Raw genomic sequence first — 22,485 nt, 5'->3', positions numbered from 1 at the left:
CTTTTGTGCCTGATTTCTTCTTCTTTTTTTATAGACTATTTCTTGCTCCAAATTCTCTTGACCTCCATATTGCGGAGTGGTGCGTCTCTCTCAGATCTCATTTTTTTAATCAGCGCTTGTTGGACAGGCTGAAGTCAGAGAGGTGGGTTTGTGAATTTCTCCCTGCTGCTCGAAATAAATAACTGTCATTTTACACAAACTCTGGATTTTATGCTCCCATGTATTCGGTCAAATGTCATACAAAGGATGTAATATATTTTCATGGTATCCCTTCATTTTTTTTTCAGTCTCTCATTGTGACGGTACTACTCGTCTGTACTACTACTACCCAAATTTGTTTTCAGACAAAGCCATCTGGAGGTATGTGGACTGTTTTCCACGACTGTGAGGAATGATGGCCAGGTCCCTGGTGTACTTAATGGCTAAAGATGAATGCCCCCTGCACCTCCCAGCCCCCCTGGTTTTGGCATATCATTGCCAAAAAAACCCTCACCAGATGTATCAACGATGAATATGTAAAAATATGCACGTCCAACTTTCCCCACAAACACTGATATCTACATGTGAAATTTGGAGGATTTTCTTGCTCACCTACTTTCTACACATACTTTTATTTTACTATTTATACATTTGTTTTCTGTAAATTTACATATATTTATAAAGTGTACCACATCCCCGAGTGCTGGCCCGGCGCACTTTACAACACAATGTAGTATTTTGTCTTCTACCCTGCATTGGCCAAACACAAGTGACAGTTGACACATTTTTTTTAATGAAGTTTAATGTCTGAAGAGTGCAAATCACAAACAACTGACTTGTACATTAGAGGCAACCATTCGTAACCCCCTGAAATGAAACAAAGTGGTGCTTTGTCTGAAAATCTTCAACACTATTCAAAATAGCTATTTTTGTCATCATAGTAATAAGATGCATGTATTTCTTTCAAAGAAAGGAAAATAAAAGAAGAGTTCACAGATTGAATCCAGCATGGGCCCTGTAAAGACAAAACAATATCAATTAAACAATCTATTAATATAATGTAGCACAAGCAAAGTGCCAATGTGAGCCTCACAACACTAAACTCAACTTGTTCCTTGCTGCCGTGTGGTTACTGTGTCTCCAAAGAGCTTCAGGTGAAGATAAAGCAGGATTAATTATTGTAGCTGTACCTGCAATAATAGTGAAATGATAACAATGAAATATCAAATGTTTTAGTACATTTTGTTAGTACAGCCTCCTTGTCCTCTCTTTCCATGTCCTTTGAAAACCATATTTTTTTTAACCTACTGTTAAAGAAATGTTATATAGTCTGAGTTTCTCACGTCCCAATGAAGCTTCTTTTACTGTTGAATGTGTTTAACTTGATATATTTCGTTGTTGCGTACAATTCTTCACCGGTTCTCGTTGAGTTTCTTCAAACGAGTGTAACAGCGCCCCTCTGGGTTGTGGCGGCCGTTGATGTCTCCAGCCGGTGTGGTCAAATGTGGTACTGCACTCCGGAAGTCCACTGGGGCAGTCGCCAGGTGCAACCACCAAACTTTTGATGAAGAGTAGCAGCCGCCTGGCGTCAGCAGCTACAGATGTTACCGTGCTGCTCCGACAGTAAAGAGGTCACGGGCCGCTGTGGTCGGAAGAAGAAACTCTGTGGTGAGCCTCAACAACAAGCAGCATTGACACTGAGCAAAAGAAGTTGAGTAAAACAACCAAGCGCTCGCTTGTTTACCTGTCACCGCCATGTGTGTTGCCAGACCAGACCAGATCAAGTCGAGCAGGGATGGAAGGGAGAGCCGAGGAACTTCTGTCTGCAAACATAAAAGCATCACATCACAAAGTGAGACGTGGGACGGTGCACTGCATGGATATGATGAGGTGAGGCACCTGTCAGTTTCCTTATGGTCACATGTCCCACCGTGGCCGTGTGGACCTAAGTACCTGTTGTGTTGTGGTGTATCACGTCATCATTCCTCCGAGGATGGCTGCTGTGTCATTGCTGCTGTCCACGTTGCTGTCAATGGGGACAGGGCCTGCTGAGGCGGCGAATAATTTCCAGTTTAATTTCTTAAATTTGTCGTTCACTCACCTGTTGGTTGTCTCTGATCGTGACAGTATTGCACTTGTTTATGAGAATTTCTCTATCCCAGTCTGCACCTAAGAGGTGCAGCTTCATCACTAACTAGTGAGGATGAGCTGGAGCTTCTGTTTTCTGTACAGTAGGCTGAAGATACAGATGAGAGTGTGTAAGTCATGTACTTATTAATACATGCACTGATGCCTTTTGACATGAACGTAAACTTCTAATCTGTGCATGCTCTAAGTATTCTTTGAGTATCTCTTTAGTCGCCTTTTTTCTATCATGAAATACTGATCCGTGCCTCCACCAGAGTGTAAGCTTTGCAGTATCTGTCTATGCTTAGAAGATTCATAAGAACATACGGAGGGATAAGAAATGCTTCAGTCATTTATCAATATGTGCATTTTGTTTTGGTTTGAAAGTCACATGATGTGGTGTAGAAGTCGGGCTGCTACTGATGATTATTTCCAATATTCATAAATCTGTAGATCAATCTTTAGAAGGTCAGAAAAGGTCTGACTCATCAGCTGGCGATGCTTACATTTCTGTGTGATTACTATTTCTGCTGTTTCTTGCGGTGTGGAAAGATAACTTTCATGTCTCTCATTTGTAACTGTAACTTACATGATGATGTGCGTCTCTTCTGGGTCATATTCATACTCTTCTACTTCGGATTTAATCGTTTACGTTCGTACATGGCGCGCCTCGTTAAATATTGCTGCCGCATTGAATTGTGGGGCGTCTATATCTCCTTACCTTACCCTATGCTAAAGGAGATAGGAAAGGAAGCATTGAAGCTCCTTTCCTATGCATTTAGAGAATCCAAACAGCTCTTACCATGGCTGTTGATCAAATACTTCCGGGTCACTTCAAGATTTAACTTCCGGGGCACATTGTCCTGCTGGGTGAGGCTTCTGCCAGTGGGGGGTACGGCTTCGCGTCTGGTCTGCAACAAAGTTTGGTTGGGTGCTGAATTCTAGGACCTGGCGTTTCCCAGCAGAACATTGCATTATTAGGAGATAATTGTTGTCACTTCACCTGTCGGTGGTTTTAATGTTGCCGCTGATAAGTGAATATCTGCAATCTGTTTTGAGTTCTGTGGACTAACTGTAGACAGAAATGCTACTCTGATTTAATTAAGACCTCACAAAAATAAATCATTGAATAATGTATACTCTGCTGTTGTATTCAAATGCAAAAACATAATTTTCAGATATTGTCTTCATAGACACTTAGCAATTTATGTCTGTGAAGTTCGGCGTGGAGACATTTCCAGGCACATTAGACGTTAAAGGCACTACTCTAAAACAAATTTAATTTTCTGCCTGAAAGCATACTGACGTGCTTTAAAAGCATTGCAGACTTTACCAAAACATCAAGTGAAACGGAAAAAAACCTATCCCTCTCACGGCACACGAACACTGCCTGTGACAGAAGTTTTAGAAAATGCAAGGAAATTTGACTGAGACTTTATCATAGCATATCACAAAAAAAAATTGCAGATGTTTCTACCAACAAATGTTTAAAAATTGTTCCAAGTCGCGTTCCTGAGCTCCATGGAATCTAGTCAGGCATCATCCATTCAGCTGCACTTCTTCAGGAACTGCCCTATCCCAGCCCTGAGTTTTAACAACTGCCATGTGGCGCTCTGATGTCAGCCTCACTGCTACGCTGAGCCTGACAACTTGGTGATTTTAGAAAGATTTCATTTATTGGGGGGCATGACGCACAAGCGTTTTGAGGGTCACAAACTTCACAGTGGCAGCCGCTGCTCAGACACATGCCAACATGTTTGAAATATGGCATCCTGATGCTTCAGAAGTGCATGCGGTGGCAAAGGACAATGTCAGAAACAAGGCAAAGGCAGTGGAAGACAGCCAAACTGTGGCCCGTCATACTGTAAGCACTCCCCGATCGCTTATTCCAAAAACGACCAACCGACTTCTCAACATAACTGTCACTTTGAAGGCTCCGGCGCTACGTGACGACAAGGTGTAACAGTGTACATTATATAGTGGAGTGGATCAGAGCAGATGTGAACTGTCGCACACTGTAATCTGCCATTCAGAAGGCCACTGTGAATATTGGATGAGAATCTCTCTTCATGAAATTTAGCTTTCAGGAAACAATGAAGATAATGAGCTCACGGGATGCATCGATAGCAGTTGTCAAACAAGGATGGTGAAAGAAATTCAAATGGACTGATTTACTGTACTCGATCTGATTGTGTGTAGAACATTGACGCTGGTGAAAAACGATTTGATGGAAATGCTGGTCACTGATGGGGTGATGTGCTGAGCATAAATGGACCTAAGAAGCATTCAAGGTGGAATTGGTCCTTTGGAAGTTGTTTCTTAGAGACACGTTCCACTGGGTCCGTTTGCCTGTGATAGTTTACTGAAATTACAGTGAAATTAATTACAGCAACAGGGGGAAATACCCAAAAAACAGAACCAGCAATTTCAGCAACCACTAAATGATCTGTGTGTGAGAGAGAGGGTATTCGTCTGTATTGCTTGTCTGTAAAATTGGGTGCGGGCATTTTCCGAGGCTTGCCGTGAACACATGACGAATGCAGCAGCACAGAGATTTCCTTCACATTTTGTGGCATCTGGGTAGAGCAGCAGGAGGCAGGATATGACAATAACTCCGTTGCAGAAAGCAGTGTTTTCGTTTACAGTCATCGACACGCCCACCCGCTTGCTGTGAATCTTACAGTAATGTTCCTGCTGTTCTCTCACTATAATCACTATAGTTCTCTCTATATAATGAACTGCACACTGAGGGTCACATGGTCCAAGCAGACGTACCATTATAAGGCATTAATGTGGGTGAAGCAGAGCTGGCATAAACAGCATGTTCCGATAAGATTGCATTAATTGAAATAACAAAACAGCTAGCGGGGTAGGTTTGTGTCTTTCTTTAAAAAAAAAAAAAAAAAGCCTGACCCACTTCTGCCTTCCTCTACTCACCAATTTATGAGTTTTTCTATTTTTCATTTCTTTGAAAACAGTTCTTGGATTCAGAGAGTGTCTCTCTCTCTCTCCATCTGTCTGCACCTGCTGTTTGTTAAGAGTTGTGCCTTCATCTACAGACGACACACTGAACCGTCACCGTCCTTCTCCGCGGTGCTCCTTGATTCTCTGTTGTAGTTTCTGTGACACGGTGGCTCTTTGTTAATTTCTCCTGATTCGTACAATTTTTGTGTTGGTTGGTTTTCTTGTCGTGACACTTATTTTGAGCTATCCTCAGTTTTTTTTTATCTAATGAAACTATTTATACAGTCACTAGATCAATGTCATCCCCACCTGAAAGTCATTTGCATTCATGATGAAGATTCTGACTTATGGATTTAAACGTGCTCTTCAGGGGTAGTGTGTGCTGCGGGCTTGTGCCTGTGCAGCACTTCTCCACGTCTGGCGACGCTTCTGGGTGTCTTTACAGATTTCTTCTAGCCCTGCCTCGGGCCAGATGCCTCAGGTAGACGCCTCGTCAAGATGATTGATAGGAGCTCGACCAGTTTACGCGGAGGCGAGTGGGACTCCTCTCTGCTGACTCCAGTCACGGTTGCATTCTGTGCATTTAATTCAATCCCAATGTATTTTTAGTTTCCATTTTTGTAATTAATATTGGTTCACATCCTTGAGAGGATTGCCTCCGTTCAGATCTGTGTTTGTTCATTGGAGTGTTGGCTCAGGGAAAAGCGATGTGTGCACACCAGTTGATGTTGGACACGATTGTGCCTGGTGAAGCATGAATTATTCATCAAATTAATGCACTTTTATTCAGTGATTTTCACAGGTTCAACCCTGCTGCCGCACCACTCTGGTGGTGACAGGTGGGGTTTGAAACTTGCAGACATAATTTCAGTTACTTCATGTACAGAACCAAATCTCTGCACCCGACTTGTTTGCGATTTAAAACAAACAAGTGGGATGCCGGATATTTGTTTTAAGTTGGTTTAAATTTGTTCCTTCTGCTGAATATGGAAAAGAGTAAACATGTAACTGCTCTTAAGAAACTCAATTGACTATCAAAAGGATTTTCTCTAGAGCGATGGCCAACAGAATGAGGTTTTTCAGTATCCACATCTTTGCACAATCTACCTCAAATGAATCTATTTCATATGCACAAAAACATCTCTTCGCTGTCGTTAGTATTGATTTGCATGAAGAAGCTTATTCACCAGAAAGATCAGTGTGTCTGGATAGTTATTATGAAATGAATTTCAAAAAACTGGAGAGAAAACATCCAGCCAGCCCAAATGCCCATTTTGAAACAACAAATGGAAATATGGCAGCATGGGTATATCCATAAGATTAAAATACAATGTATATACATAATATATTGTATGTTTGTCACGACATTGATAGGCCTTTTAATCTTTAATTTATTTTTAGGTTGTTGTAGAAAATAAGTTTTTAAAAGATTATTTTTGAAGTAAAGTATACTTATACTTAAAAGCCTTCAGCATTTTTCAATTTAAGTGTATTTAGTTTGACGTTTGACTATAGACACTGAATGTTCTGCTCTGTGCTCGGCACAAAATCCATCATCTCGCTCCTCCTCCTCTCTCTCCTCCTTCGGTTGTTTTGACTTTTCAAAGGGCAGTGGAGTTGAACCGCAGTCAGATGTCAGTGGAGCAGCTGCACAGGGTTGTCACACAGCCTTTACGCAGCGCAGCAGTCGCAGCACTATTACCACTAACCAGCCATTGTGGAGGGTTTTGAAAAGATCTCTGTCACAGACGGATATTTTAGAGACTTGGAACCACATACTGTGTAAATACTGACGTCATCATTACCTCCGCCAGCGAGATTTAGGGGGCGTTTTTTGACATTTTCACCACTTTCACAGTGAATAATGGATCTTGATGGAAAAAAATCTTGCATATTTCGGGGACTGATATCATCGAGCGAATGTGAATTGATGCAGATCCAAATAAAAATCCACATCTTGTGGATTTAAATACGGTTTCATAAGGGGACTGTTGGGCCTTAACAGAGGTGTGTGGTCTACTGAGTGCCATTCGTGTTTCACAATGTAATGTTTGCCTGCATCACTGACATATAAGGATGCTCTCAAAAGAAGCAGTCTTCTCACTGTATGAAGGTGCCTCGAGAATATTTCTCATCTGTCAGTAATGATGTTTATTCTCATTGATAATCGTGATGTTGACTATAGAATGAAGATGTGAACTGTAGATGAGTGATGGCACCCGGAAGAAGATCCAAAATATTTTCTGCATGTACTATGCACCATAAATGCATTTTAGCATGAAAGCCTTTCTGTGCTTTGTTATGTGCTTAACTCTTTTTCTACAAGAATTTCTTCATATTGCCCCAAAAATATTTTTAACAAAGCTTCATAAACCAGGTGCCTTGTAAAATGAGACCTATCATTGTGGGCCCTTACACCTGGGACAAAATGGCGGCAAGCGTGGCACAAATTTCTTTGCTAGTTTATGACCGACGCACTTGTCATTTTCCTGTCCAGTGTGGAGTTATGATGTTCACCTGTTGACTGCATAACTGAAGGGGCCTATCCTGAAATACTGTGAAATATTTCTGGCAATATTTTAGACCCCTGGCCAGACTTTGTCGGCATTACCATTTCTCAAGAATTTGATGGAAACCTGATGTTTATCAGATTAACAAAACAGGCGTAAGACTGAGAGCTTGCGTAGTCTTTGGAGGTGGGGTCAGGTGCATTGCAAAGTGATTGCCCTGACCAACAAAAAAAACTGGTCTGAAGTCAGTGGTGCTATTATTTTAAGGATGCAATATCAACATATGCACCTCTTTTGTTCCGCACAAAACACACCCTTGATCATTTAAGACACAAAGTACAACCACATGCGCTGGCGCAGCAAACCTTTTCATCGCTGGGAATGTGTCTCGCAAAGGTTCGTTGTACCGTTAAACTTTTTACAAAAGATAATGAACCATGAGATCAGTTCCAGTGAAGCCCCAGAGAAACAAGGCACACACAACCCTTGAAGAAATCAGGTCATGTACAGGAGATGTGTAAGTAACCGGCTCGCGTATCCCCAAAACAAAGGATGTCTGAAAAGAAAATCTCGGGGCAATCAGTCGAGGAAGCCTCGAGGACCCATGTGAAATCCACAGCCAAAAATAATCCAAACAGGAGGCCGTGGTTACAGCTGAGGAAACAGAACCAGGATGACAGGGACAAATAGAGACATTTTTCACCAAATTCTGAGTCACATGCAGGAGGACAAACTTATTCTCTTAATCTCTTCCACAAACGCCGACTCCGGCGTTGGCAGGTGCTGCAGCCTTCCATCATAAGTCACTTTATGAGATCAGATGATAAGTGTTATGTTCATGCCATGGCTGTGGCAGGATGTGCTTCTATATCAGCTGCACTTTTTCCTGCTCTCCATCTCTATATTTTAATAAACACGCCTGTGTTGACTCGAAGTATATTCCTCAAATGTACTTAAACTCCCACTCACTCTAATAAAAGATATAAAAGAAAAAAAAACATGAATTTAAAGATGATTTACAGCTTCTTTAACACGCAATATTCAACTGTTCAGAGGCGATATAAAAAAAGAGGAGCTTTGTGTTATTCATAGTTTACTCTCATTCATTTTTGATGTATGTCCGGGTTCCTCTCTGAGCAGGAAAGCACAGCGTCGCTCCATTTTAATTTCATTAGGTAGGTTGATCTGAATATTCATTTATTACTATAATCAACAGTGACGTTGAGAACTGGAGACAACATCACTGCGCTGGGATCACACCGGCGGCGACATCCATCAACATGTTGATGTTCCGACCCATTAGCTATTTAGTAATTAGGACACGAGTGCTCAGCATTTATTACTACATTATTACATGTGTATTCATGGGTTGCACAACACCCATATTCATACTCTGCCTTCATTTTGATCTCATCTCCACACCTGTTTCATGCCGATTAACAATATGTCAATGGTATATTTTGTTAAATATCAAGATGCATTATTTTGTACCATGAGGCAACTAAAAAGAAAAAATGTCTTAAGTTCACAAAGAGTTGAATTTGATAGATTGTAGGTGTGATATCCCACTGGTGATCATCCTGTAGCTTTTTCAAAGAATCTTCCACAGATAAATAAAACAACACAGAAATGCTGCAATTGGAAAACACGATAGAAGTTTCAATGGAACACGGAAAACCGAATACAGCAGAAATTAGAAAAAGTGTATGAGAATATTAGATTCAAAGTGATTTTTTTAAGATCATTAGTGTTAATGAAATTAATAAAATTTATGTTGTGTTGCTCTTAACTCTTAATTTTAAGAAAACAACAAGAACTATTTAGCTGTTTTCTTAAAGTAAAGGTTCCACTTTTTAGGATTCTAGGAAAAAAGCCTTGGTCACGTCATCTGCCTCTTTGCCAAGTAACTGTTTTGCAGGCAACTCCTCCCCCATCAGACCACATGTTGATGTAATACCATTTCTGTGTGTGTAAAGATTAAACCAACGAGGTATGAATTAATTACTGAGCTCTAGAGGTCCTGATAGGTGGTGGTTATTATTAGACTTATTTGACTTGACTGTTTCCAGTCTTTCTGCAAAGCCGACATAATTGTCTTCCTTTTCATAGCTTCATATGTACCGTACAAGCGTGAATGTGTTGTCAATCCTCTCATCAAACGTTTAGTAAGAAAGTGAATAAGCGTAATTTCCCCCCCAAATCCTTCTTCATAAGATTTTAGAGTTTCTATTTTTTGAAGGTAGAAGATGTAAATGGTCCATGAACTTCTCTCATATTTCACGCGATGAGTTTTACATTGATCTGAACTGAATGTTGTTTTTCCATGGTCAACAACATACACCTTGTAAACGTCATATTGCAGACATTATTCATGAATGCATTACAGTAAACTGTAATACATTTTCTCCTGGTTACAAGCACTACCTGTACTCCACAATGGAATGTTTCCTTTATGTCATTTCTCAGGGATCTGCATTAATAAACTATTCCCTCCCTCGTGTCAGTTCTTGACACCATGCGGGCTCGGGGGGATGAGCCCTACACACAGAATAGCTAATGGAGAAGAGTAATACCAGAATCCTTGTCTTGTCATTTCTCAGAGGCTTAGTCTCCCTTTTATCTTTGATGTAAACTGTATCCTGATGTAATGCAGCATTCGTGTTTTCTTTCCACCGTGTTCCTGGGCAGACTCAGCACTAGAACATGTCTTAGTAAAATTATGTTGTGGTTTTGCTTTAAAATAAAGAAAAGAAGGAAAGCTAGAAACCTTGAAGGACATTCTCAATACAATATATCTGGACCAGCTTTATAAATATCAGCGATCTTGAGGAGCGATAAAGAGAGAATCTGACCTCGGGATCAGTCGCTCGGAGTTATCTCCTGGGGCCGTTGTTAAATCGGTGTATTTCCACTCTTTCTTTTGCGGGAAATTATTTTTAAATCAACCCAAGTTACTCGTGGTGCATCTGCAAGTGACATTTTTCCACATATAAAAGCTCTTTGCAACTGTTATCAGAGTAAAACAATTTATATTCTCTGGACAGTAAAGCAGTTCTTTGTGATTGTCAGACAGGCTGTTGGATTCCAAGTTGGAATAATCCATTTGTGATAATGAGCATTCAACACCATGTCCAAAGTGACTGAAATAGATCAAACGCTGGACTCGGAGTGATGACTTTCTCGTCTCATCTCGTTTGATGGCTCTTTTTTTTTCACAGCGCTGGGAAAAAAACAAAGTTAACAGCATGACACCGCGGACACTTGATTGAATGGGAAAAAAAGTACAAGCAAGAAGGCAAATAACAGTCATATTTACTGGTTTACACTCAGTGTAATAAAATGCTCATTTGGAATAGATGTACATTTTTTTTATAATTTATTGTAACTCCGAACAAAAATAATTTCTACAAAAAAATAGTCAAATAATGTCATATAATATTGATACGTGGTTGATATCTCTTCTCTCTTTTAGACTTCTGGTAAGTTAAATTCTCTTAAATTCTGCTTCCTGAATACTGTGTGAAGATTAAATCTCGCTAAGTGTGGCAACAATCACTCATTCCTATAACAACCATAATAGTGACTAAATTTCTTATAATTGGTAACCCCCCTGGATATTATATAATATGTACAATCTCAGCGACTGTAAGTGGGCACATTAGAATACAATGACTGACGATATAATTTTTTTTGAAAAATAAAAATAAAAATGCAGCAGAAGGAGAATAAATGTAAAATCAAGTCTCATCCGTTGAGAAGAAATGAAACCTGGCTGATATACTATGTAGGCCTGAGCAGCAGGATCGAACGCACACCCCGCCTCCCGACCCGTCCGTCGTGTCGGCGTGTCTCGTCCTCTCACCGAGTCCGACCACACACACGCACGCACACACACACACACACACTGGCCGTCAGACTGACAGAGGTGACATTCCTAACTCAACCAAGAAAAAAAGAGATTAAAACAGAAAAGAAAAAGGTCCTTGTGGTTACAACAGCCATTCCCTTTGAAGTGAAACAGTGGTGATTGAAGTGTTTTGTTTTTATGCTTTTTGGTTTGATGCACGTTGCTTCAGCTCAGGAATAAAGGGAACAGTGGTTGGTATGATTATTTCCCCCATTTCTCTGCATCTCTTTTCTCTGAGGTCACTCCTCTTTTTTTCTGTTTGTCCTTCTTCTCACACCTCAGCACACACTCGCTAGCATAACAGTCCTGTGAGGTGTATGTGTGTGTGTGTGTGTGTGTGTGTTGTGTGTGTTTGAAAGTGTTGCATGAGTGTGTGCTCTTTTGCGAGTGCTGTAGTGTGTGTTCATCGGGTCCATGACTGAGACGGCCCTACCTACTCTGGGTCTCCCCTTCGCCTCACGGACACACACATATACATACACTCCTTGGTCTGGGGGGGGGGTTTCTTGGCTCAGTGGGGGGTTAACATTGCCAGCAGGTGGGCTAGCAGAGTGCAGAGCAGCAGGTTGGCCGTAGAGAGTTGCAGCGAAGAGGCAGCGTTGCAGTCTTTGCCCGCCTCGCAGCTGGACTGTTGGCACAGTACCCCCTTAAACTCAGGAGGACAGATGCACTTCTGGTTCTGGTTGCACGTTCCTCCGTTCTGGCACAGGAGCATCTCTTCGTCGCAGACGTTAGCTGCGAGCGGAGATGAAGGCAGACAGAGAGCGGCAGCAGTGGGGGAAGTAGTGTGAAAGAGGCAAGTGCAGAGGTAAGGAGAACGAGAGAGGCGTTGGGAATTTAGAGGGAGCAGCACGGTGACAGGTGGTAAAGGGATATGGGTGGGGGGGGGGGGGGGGGGGGGGTGGAGCAAAGAGCAAAAAGACGAAAGGAAAATGTATGGCAAAGTGAAAGACAGGCGAGGAGGGGGAATGTTGGAAAAAGCACGAGGGGAAACAGACGTACGGGGGCACGAGAGGAATCCAGGGCAGAAAGAACAAAGTAGAAAAGAAAGCAGAAGGAAGGAAAGAGACATGATAAATTCTCCAGTCTTTGCCTCAGGGACAACAACAGGTAACACCTGCCTTTTTTTCCCGCAACCCTTTTCTCTGTCTGTTTTTCTCCAGCCTGCACCTTCTGAGGGTCATGTCAGAATCATTGTCTCGAAAAAAACCACACTGCACATGTGATGTGTTAAGTAATGATTGGAGGAACAAATAGCATCATTAAAATGCTATAAAAGGCATTAGGAAAAGCACAGAGGTAGTTGGACTGCGCAAGATACTTGACCTAAAAATGTTCTGAGGGAAAATAGAGGATCAGGCTTCCATGACAAGAAATAATTACATGAGATAACACAAATAATTGGCTCTGCTGAATTGTCGTATTTGGAGTAAGATGTCAAAGCTGAAACATACAACTGTGCTACTTTATACTACAATGTGTCCCATATTTATAGTAAATAAATCCACAATGAAAAGTAGGGATGCCTTTGGAGATTTAATGTGTGTGTGGGTGAGGAGGGTCTATTTGAGACTGAGGCCCCTGACTGCATGGTAGATGGTGGAGGAAGGCGATTCCATGTAATGGGGTTAAGGCGCGACAGGGTCATCCATTATAGGAGCAGGTGATGCTGCTAATGAGCTACATGATCTATTCCCTCCGGGGTAAAGGAAGCATCGGGCGGATGTAATACCTGGAGGGCCACAACATTTCTTAAACCTGGGATTTCTTTTGTAGACATAAACCCCTCAAAAGATTAAAAAAAGAAACCTGAATCCTCATACTCACAGTAACAGCCTTGTTTCCAGTAGTAGCCCGGCAGACAGTCGTCACACTTGGCCCCCGTGGCTCCATCTTTGCACTGGCAGAAGCCTGTGCTGTTGCACCGGTCATGGACTGAACCCATCTGGTTACAGTTACACTCTTAGGGGAGAAAAAGTGAGGGCCTCATTTTAGACATTCCTACCGTTTTTTTTGCATTGTTGTTTTCTTAAAAATAAAATAAAAAATTGAAGCCATTTGTATTCAGACTACAGCTGAATACAGTCTGTGATGTTGAGGGGCTTCAGAGCTACAGTGGTGCATGTGAGGTGGAGTTTCCTCCACAGATGTACAGTATTAGCGTAATAAAGATTAGGGCCCTACTGATACATCGGTCGGCTGATAATATCGGCCTTTATGAGACTTTCACTGACATATCTTTATCAGCGCTTATATTTAACTATATGAAATCTTTTATTTTACAGAATAAACGGTGTAGATTTTTTTCACAAAAAAATTAGTTTATTTTCTTAATTCAAGTTCTATTTGTTTAGTTGAATTTGTGTTTTCTTTTATCTATTTATAGTTATTTATGATTAAACTTAAAATATCAAGCCTCAATTTCATTTCGTTGTCATATAGGTTCGATAACAGCATCTTGGGAATCATTAACGGTATTGGAAATCTTGTACTCCCTAATATCGATATCGGCATCGGCCATCCATATTCGTCAGGCTCTAATAGATGTATCACATATTTTGTCATGAATGTAATGCTGTCGGGACTAAAATGTACACTGAAGATGGAATGAGTTTGTACAGATCATTGGGGTCTTTTTCTTCAAATTAAATAATGCTTTAAATTCAATTCTGTTATTATTCAAATGGCCAATCAAATAACTCAAACTTAAATCTCCCTCACAACTAACCTCAGTAAAATATTGAACATATTGCTGTTAGACTGAAAGTCTTCCTTTGTAGTGACATTCATGTCGCATCAGTGTGACAGAGATTTACCCCTCAAGCTTTCTACCCTTTAACACAAGACGATATTGAATTTCTCTTTGGATTAGTTAAAAAACATAAATTCTCTTGGGCTCCCTCTCTGATGTCAGCACAATATTGTCATTACAAATACATATTATATTTATAGAAAACTGCCTGGTATCCAGATCAGTAGTAGTTGGTCAGATCAGAGCGTTAAAAAAAATGGCAGAGCTGCTGCACTGCATTTGTCAGTTGATTGGTGATGAACTGAAATTCCTCTCATGACTTGATGTACGCTGCTCGCTCATCTCCATCCAAGATCAAATCAACTTAAATTTATAATGCAATATTCATAAAATTAAAACGGACCAAGGGGCACAATTACAGCCAGGCGGTTGGTATCTGTGTGTTTGTGTGTCGTGTGCATTGATACTGGGAGCCACGCTCTGTGAATGTGTGTGGAAAATGTTGGAGCGTGCATCAGTTCTTGCTCTAGAGACGCGGGGGTGCCGTGCCGTGTGCCAGTGAGCTGGCAGATGAGCTAACAGGGCCTTATTTCTGCTGACTCCGAGGCCCGGCCCCATGTGCTCCACAGCCATGGTGAGTTTACCCTCAAACCCCCTGCAGCTCATCCACACATGGATCCAAATCAACACCAGAGTTTCGCTCCGCAGTGATTGGAAAAGAATGAACTCTTACAAGGATGTGACCTTGATAAGGCGCTGAGTGTACGGAGTAGAGCCTGACCGACATAGATTATTAGGGGCTGATGCCGAAATCGATATTAGGGAGTACAAGATTCCCGATACGATACATCGGCTGATATATCTATCTAGCTATCTATCTATACGTATGTCTTTATCTATCTATCTATATATATGTCTTTATCTAGCTATCTATCTATACGTATGTCTTTATCTATCTAGCTATATGTATGTCTTTATCTATATATCTATATATCTATATATTTATATATAGATATATATATATAAATTACCAGTCAAAAGTTTGGACACGCTTTCCCATTCACGTGAATAAGAAAGCGTTTCCAAACTTTTGACTGGTACTGTATATATATATATATATATATATATATATATATATATATATATATACACACATTTTATTTTTTTTGTATTATCTGTCAATGATTCCTAAGATGTCGTTATCAGACTTTATGACAGAAATGTAATTGAGGCTTGATATTTTAGTTAAACCATAGACTTTATCATAAATATCTATAAATTGAAAAAATTTTACAAATACAACCAAATAAATAGAATTTGATTTAATAAAAAAATAAACATTTATTTTACCTTATAATATCGGTCGGGCTCTAAACATATTGGGCCGATACCGATATGTCTGTGAAAGGCTAATATATCAGTCGGGCTCTAGTAAGGAGTATATGCAAATACTGAATACAAGGAGTATCAATATACATATAGAGTATTTATCAACAGTGCGAACTTTGTTTAGGCTCTGTACCCCACCAGAGTGGAAATTTAGTGTCAGAGTTTTTTGACATGTTAACTTTTAGCTTTAACCACAAACAGTAGTAAATCTAGTACAAAGACAATGGGGCAGTGACCCTAAACACTCGAGAAAGCTTATGCAGTGTGGTCGAAAAGCCAGAGGGCTCCATTTTAACAGTGTAACCGCATGGTCTGAATAAGGTTCGCAGCACCAGGCGCATGGTTCAAAAGGGTTCTTCTCTGTGACTTAATTAATCACGGGTGCATTTTAGCCGCCACAAGTAATTAACCAAATCAGAGTGCCATCTCCCATTTCCCCTGTAGAAGCCAGGTGAACTTGCAGGCAGGAAGAAAGGAGGCGTATCTGCAAAGGAAACAGATCTGCTGTGCTCAAAGTGAAAGTGAAGGAGCAGACCATCTGTGAGTGTGTAACATTCAGAGTGTATGCGCGTTGTGCACCTGCCCACGTAGGTGCTGACTTGGCCATTGCTCCTCGCTGCCTCAAAGTTGTAATATTATGATATTTGTTTTTTTTCGGTTTTCTTTATATTTATAGTTTTTTTATAATAATTTTAAGGGTGTAACAGTAAAACATCAAGCCTTAATTAAATTTTTTTTCATTAGGGTTTTGATAACATCATGGGAATTATTGTCAGTTTTTTTCCTATTCCATATATTGACTTGACAACCTGGATGTGATCATTTGTAATAAACAACAAAAAACAAACATCTGAGAGTGTGTTTGGATTTTAAAGATGGTAACAAGCAGCTGCTTCATCCGTCAATCACACACACTCGTCCCCACTCTTAACATTTATCCCGACACGCCCGCCGTCACCCCCACCCCCCCCCACACACACACACTCGCATGTGTCCCTGTGGACTGACCGACGCAGACGCTCTCATCATCCAGTTCAGCAGAGGCGTTGCGGAAGTATCCCAGTCTGCAGTGTTGGCAGTTCTGGCCCCTGGTGTTGTGCTTGCAGCTGACGCACGTGACGATGTTCAGGTAGTCGATGTAGCTGCAGCGGTTGGAGTGGCCGTAGCACTCGCAGTCTGAAACAGAAGAGACAGATATCAACTCTTTTCTTTGGGGAGGACAGTTAGACAATTTTTATATCAGTTTCAAACCTAAAGTGTTGAAAAGAACTGGAAGGGGAAAGCATTTTCTTCAAGCTGTTACACTCTCGTAGGATTTATATTACCGACAGTAAGAAATGATAAATGACTGCACTTATAGATATGTCTGAAAGTTTTAGTTTTACCTGTCAGCAGACAAATGAATGGCTCCGAGTGGGTTTTATGACTCGTCTTTCGGACTCTATATTGGTTCAATATAGACAGGACCACTCCTTCTCCATTACTACACTCACAGGTTTGCTGAGTCTGCTTCGCTGTGCTGCACTGATTACTGATGGGAATTCCACTATCCTGTGTGTGTGTGTGTGTGTGTGTGTGTGTGTGCGTGTGCAGGCGGGCGGGCGGGCGGGCGGACATGCTTGTTTATGCATGTGTGCAGACGTGTGAGCATGTTCATTTTGTCTGGGAAATGAATTCCGTGAGCGGATGAGTATAGCTCGTATACCACAATCCTAACCGAGGGAGTGTGAGGTGAGTGATGTACAGTACAGCAGTACAGTAAGAGTTTTTTCACATTTCAGACGCCACATGGCTCACTCGTACCCTGATTAACCTGATTCCCTCTTCTCCTCTCACCGTTTGTAAATTCTCTTTCATAAGCGCTGCGCAATACAGAGCTCGCGATTAAACTTTCTCTTTGTAATTCATGAATTATCCGAGAGGATTCAATCGCAAAGTGTTACTGTACACACTCGCGCACTTGTTCAATTAAGATTTATTCCAAATTTCACACCCTCAAACCAAAGCACAAAAAAAGAAGAAAAAAAAACCTTTTGTATAATTTTTCCTCAGAGAGAGATAAACTAAACCCTGATATCATACACCAAAGGATCTGCATTGTGCGGCGAGAGGTGCGAGGGTTGTTGCTCCACATTCTCGCTGCATGCTACCTAATTAAGGTTTTATTAAGCTTCAGAAGTTGGCTGCAGTTGTGTGCTGCAAGGCATCACTGTCCTCTAAAGAGGCGTTTACAGGCATGTTTATGCAAATACACATTTAAATGCACATTAAAAAGTCGGGAGTTTAGCTGTTTAATCAGCCGTCACATTATTATTTTATTATTGTTTGGTTGATGATGCCAGCTGAAATATTAATGAGCTGGTTTAAAGGAAGACGGCAAGAGTGGAGCGCCATAAAATGCCTCTCTCAGCACTGAGGGAGTGGTGCTGGCAGTGGGGGGAAGAACTGCCTAATTAAATATAAATGGCAAATTACTCCGCAGACCAGCGAGGTAGTGGGACATTGTTCCACAAATTAATGTTACGAGTCAAGATGCTGCTTTATTGGCGTTCATCAATTGTGAATTGTTAACGGTGAAAGACAGTTAAACAGGGCGAACCAGAGAGTCGCCTGCATCAAAGAGTGTGCGAGTCTTGAAAAGAATAACGGTACGCTCCTCTAACAAGCATCCTTTTCTAAAATCAATAAACAGAAATGTCTGTGTGTCAGTTGTTTTATATGCTTTAATATGAACTTAAAGTCTAAATACTTACCTTGATCATGCGCAAAAAAGCAGACACGACCACGAGGGAGGCACAGAATGCATATGGGGGAAATGAGCAAAATGAACAAAAAACAGACATGAAACATGCAATGAAAGGAATTTTTCCACAGGTTTTTTTTTTTTCTGAGAAAAAACAGCATCAACGCTATAGTCAGATGACTAAAAGACTATACTACAGGATCTAACCTAGCTCTCGTCTCCTCTCGGCGTCTACAGACCACACGCTGCTCACGTTGGCCTCCTACCTTTGAAATCATCGTATACGATCCCAAACAACTGTCTGGCCTGGGGCTCTCCGGAGATCAAGAGCGCCAGAAGCCCTTGAGGAACAAAGGAATCTTTGCGTAAGAGACGTCTGCTCATCACATCACTGTGCCAGTCATCTACAGTGCAGTACAGTATAGCACAGTACAGCGCTAAACCTTCACACAAATGGATGGACTTTGTCTGCTGAAAACGATTAATCCTCTCCAGAAAGAATTATTAAAATGGAAACAATTGTTTGTTTTTTAAAGAGGCGAGCTAAGTATTTGTTTCACACCGAGGACATGGAGGAACATGAAGAATCACGTTTTATTGGAGCAGGAACATGATACTTAAATGTAATACTTTGTCACCTCTTAAAGGGGCAGTAAGCGATTTTGGAGAAAGCTTGTTTCTCTCTGTTGTTTTTATTTTTTTCTACTCTGGCCTGGCCGCGAACCCAGACGTCGTGTGTGGGAGACCATTTTTTTTCGACACAAAAGCGACAGCTGACGGACAGAAATATTTGCATATTTTCACAAAACGTGTATTATTTTAGAATCGCTTGCCGCCCCTTTAACTTAGTCATGATATAGTCCTGGTCCCAATTTGCAAACAGCTATGAATCGCAGTTATGTGCTGAAGTTCAATCTTTCCTCTTCTCTTTTTCCTCCCTCTCAAAAGTTTTTTTTTTATTTTTAAGACTCATGGATCGCTTTTTTCCTTTTCTGGTCTCTCAATGATGTGCTGCACTACAAAGTTTTCCAAATCAATCTGTTCTCACGCTGAACGATTATCTCAGGCCAAACTAGATATCACAGAGCGCTGACAAGACGACAATGTTTAAATATTTGTGAGAGAGCGCATCTTCTAAAGTGTGTTTACAAAGTTATCACCCAAGTGTCATAAAGCGCAAAATTTAAATACTATTTATAAGCAGTTGATCAGACGAGGAGTACGAGTATTTAAAACTATACTTTTTTTTGTTTTACAGTGTTCGCACTGTTCTGAACAAAGAAAACACATTTGTGTTCATCGCAAGAGCATCTTCAATGTCAAATTCATCTTCCTTCTCTAGTCTTCTCATTTTCCTCTCCTCTCTGCTTTGTATTTCTTGCCCTTCGGTGTCAGTCATGGTCTCGTTAAAAAATACGCCACTGCTGTTGGAACCAAATAAAGATTTAGCCTCATAGCTTATGTTGACTGACAGGTTGTCATGTAGTTGAAGAGATAAATTTAGAGCCATTTTTTGTTAATTTCCATTTTTCACTGTGAAGTTTAACTCATAGTGAAAGTTTATCTTCTGTACATATTTACGGCACCAAAGGTCATTTCCTGTACATATTGCCGCCACTACAAATAAAAAGCGGTACCTCTCTTCTCAGCCTTTCTCTTTGCACGATCCTCCTCCTCCTCCCTTTTCTCCCCGTGTTCAGACGAGGTTGTCGCTTTGCGGCCGTGCGCTTCGTGTACATGCCCCACAAAATTGTGGGAGACTGAAACGGCACAATCATTGATATAATAATAAGTAAAAAAAACATAGGAATTGAATGTCACGAGAAAACTACCACCACTACTTCCTCAAAGAGATATACCTTTCCTTTCAGCCAGTCTTTCCTCCCCGTGTCCGGGTGAGGTCTTTGCTTTGTGGCTGTGAGTCTCCTGAGTGTGTTCGTCAGATTTGTGGGAGACTGTCACTCCACCGTTTTTGCGAACGAGCAGAAACGTCACACGAGGAAGTTGCCAAAGTTATGCTTGTGATAATATAACGCGGCTAAACTATAATGTATTAAGCTACATCAAAAAAGCTTCCTCCGCTACAAGTACAACAGATACCTTTCCTTTCTTTGTGCATCTCCTCCCCGTGTTCATATGAGGTTGTTTCGTGGCCATGATGAGTCTCATGTACATGGACCTCAGACTTGTGGGACACTGAAACATTGCGAGCAAAAATAGTTTCCCCCTCAGTGTACTGAGGTAGAGCTGCAGCAGTGAATCGATTAATCGATAAGTCGACTACTAAATGAATCGCCAACTATTTTGATTATTGATTAATCTGTTCTAGTAGTTTTTATGGGGGAAATATTTTTTAAAGTTTCTTTGCTCCTCTGTGACAGTAAACTCAAAATCTTTGGTGTGTGGACAAATCAAAACATCATCTTGGAGGTTTGGCAAACAATCTACATTTTTCACCATTTGATGTTATTTTTGTAGGCAGACAACCAATCGATAGGTCGAGACAATAATCAACAGATTAATCGACAATGAAAATAATCGTTAGTTCCAACCCTACACTGATCTACCACACATTTCTATTAGAGCCCGACCAATATATCTGTTGGACGATTATATTTATATTTTAAGAACTCACCTTATATTATCGGCCAACTGATTTGAGCCTTTAAATGTATATGTATTTACATTTTATGTAAAATAAATGTTTTTTAATGTATGTGTAATGTATTTGGTTGTATTTTCAATTCAAAGTTTTTTATGGTATTTATATATATATGTATATATGTCTGTGTATATATATTTGTGTGTATATATGTATATATATATACATATATATATGTGTGTATGTATATATATATATATGTCAGCTGATGTATCAGGAATCTTGTACTCCCAAATATGGATATCAGCATCGGCCCCCCAAAATCCATATCGGTCGGGCTATTTTTTCTATCATTGCTGTTGTGCTACAGTACATAAAAACACAAGAGCATCACTACCACTACATATAAATCAATACCTTTACTTTCAGCTGTTCTTTCTCTGTGCTCCTCTCCGTGTCCAGGTGAGGTTGCAGTTTTGTGGCCGTAAGTCTCATGAACGTGTTCGTCAGACTTGTGGACGACTGTCACACGCCACAATTTTCATGAACGAGCAGAAACATCATGTGAGGACATTTTATATGCTTATTTCTCGCCAATCTAAACAATACATTTAAATAAAAGTCTATTTCTTTTTGCTTCGTCCTCCCTTTTCCCCGTTATACTTCAGCTACAGTCAGGCTATAGAGTAAAATCTTAATTTAGCACAATCATATGCATCATATATTTAATCTAATTTTAACGCTTAGGATACTTTGTAGCTGACCAGACGCAGATGCATGAATTTAAAAACGTATCTGCTGTTTTGTAGTGGCCCAGTTTAATGCCGAAGTTACCAAGTTATGCATGTGAAGAAAACATTTAATATAACACGGCTAAACTACAGTGTGTCAATCTACAAAGAGAAAAGAGCATCTACCGCTACATATAAAGCGGATACCTTTACTTTCTCTGTGCTCCTCCCCATGCGCAGGTGGAGCTGTTGTTTTGTGGCTGTGAGTCTCGTGTACATGTTCGTCATGCTCGTGGGAGACTGAAACAATATGAACATACCCAGCAAAAATTAAGTTACAGCTCCCATGTTCTAGTTTGCAGGTACACATTTCTGCTCAGCTTAGCTTAAATTGTAGTAGAAGTTTTATCGACTACAAATATCCATCCTCGCTGGTAAACTACAGTATAATCATCGCCAACACTACGTATAACATAGATACCTTTACTTTCAGCTGTTCTTTCTCTGTGCTCCTCCCTGTGTCCAGGTGAGGTTGCTGTTTTGTGGCCGTGAGTGACACAACAATGGTCATCATCAACTTTAGAATCCAAGCATTTAAAAACATTTCTGCTTGTTTCCAATTTTCAGGCGTGTGCTACAAGGTCAAATTGCGGTAAAACCTCTTTTCACTACAGATGTAAAGGTACAAGAACACTGCTCCCACTACAGAGGTACCGTTTGTGTCGTCGTGTTTCTCCCCGTGCCCGGGTAACGTTGTTTCGTGACCATGAGCCCCGTGTAC

The 22,485-nt window shown here is 40.7% G+C and overlaps 2 protein-coding genes across 5 annotated transcripts in view; one reads left to right on the top strand and one right to left on the bottom strand.

The window, feature by feature from the left end:
- Positions 1-1,517: 1,517 nt before the first annotated feature.
- The window catches only part of rapgef1b (Rap guanine nucleotide exchange factor (GEF) 1b), a 205,835-nt gene continuing 184,867 nt past the window's right edge, over positions 1,518-22,485 (top strand). The window contains exons 1-2 of one of the 2 annotated variants that reach the window (XM_047329548.1): positions 1,518-1,647; positions 1,749-1,869. In XM_047329548.1, coding sequence (XP_047185504.1) covers positions 1,581-1,647; positions 1,749-1,869 — 188 coding nt within the window. In that variant the 5' untranslated portion in view covers positions 1,518-1,580. The remainder of the gene's footprint in view (positions 1,648-1,748; positions 1,870-22,485) is intronic. The other variant, XM_047329549.1, reaches the window with a different exon arrangement.
- The window catches only part of ntng2b (netrin g2b), a 66,180-nt gene continuing 54,284 nt past the window's right edge, over positions 10,590-22,485 (bottom strand). For all 3 annotated transcript variants that reach the window (XM_047329551.1, XM_047329552.1, XM_035609028.2), the window contains exons 6-8: positions 16,637-16,804; positions 13,315-13,449; positions 10,590-12,222 (exon numbers count right to left, since the gene is read on the bottom strand). In XM_047329551.1, the coding sequence (XP_047185507.1) occupies positions 11,999-12,222; positions 13,315-13,449; positions 16,637-16,804 (527 nt within the window). In that variant the 3' untranslated portion in view covers positions 10,590-11,998. The remainder of the gene's footprint in view (positions 12,223-13,314; positions 13,450-16,636; positions 16,805-22,485) is intronic.

This window comes from Scophthalmus maximus, chromosome 20 (assembly GCF_022379125.1).
Source record: "Scophthalmus maximus strain ysfricsl-2021 chromosome 20, ASM2237912v1, whole genome shotgun sequence".
NCBI classification, from domain to species: domain Eukaryota; kingdom Metazoa; phylum Chordata; class Actinopteri; order Pleuronectiformes; family Scophthalmidae; genus Scophthalmus; species Scophthalmus maximus.
Note: the sequence above shows the minus strand (reverse complement) of the source record. Positions and strands in the feature narration are given on the sequence as shown.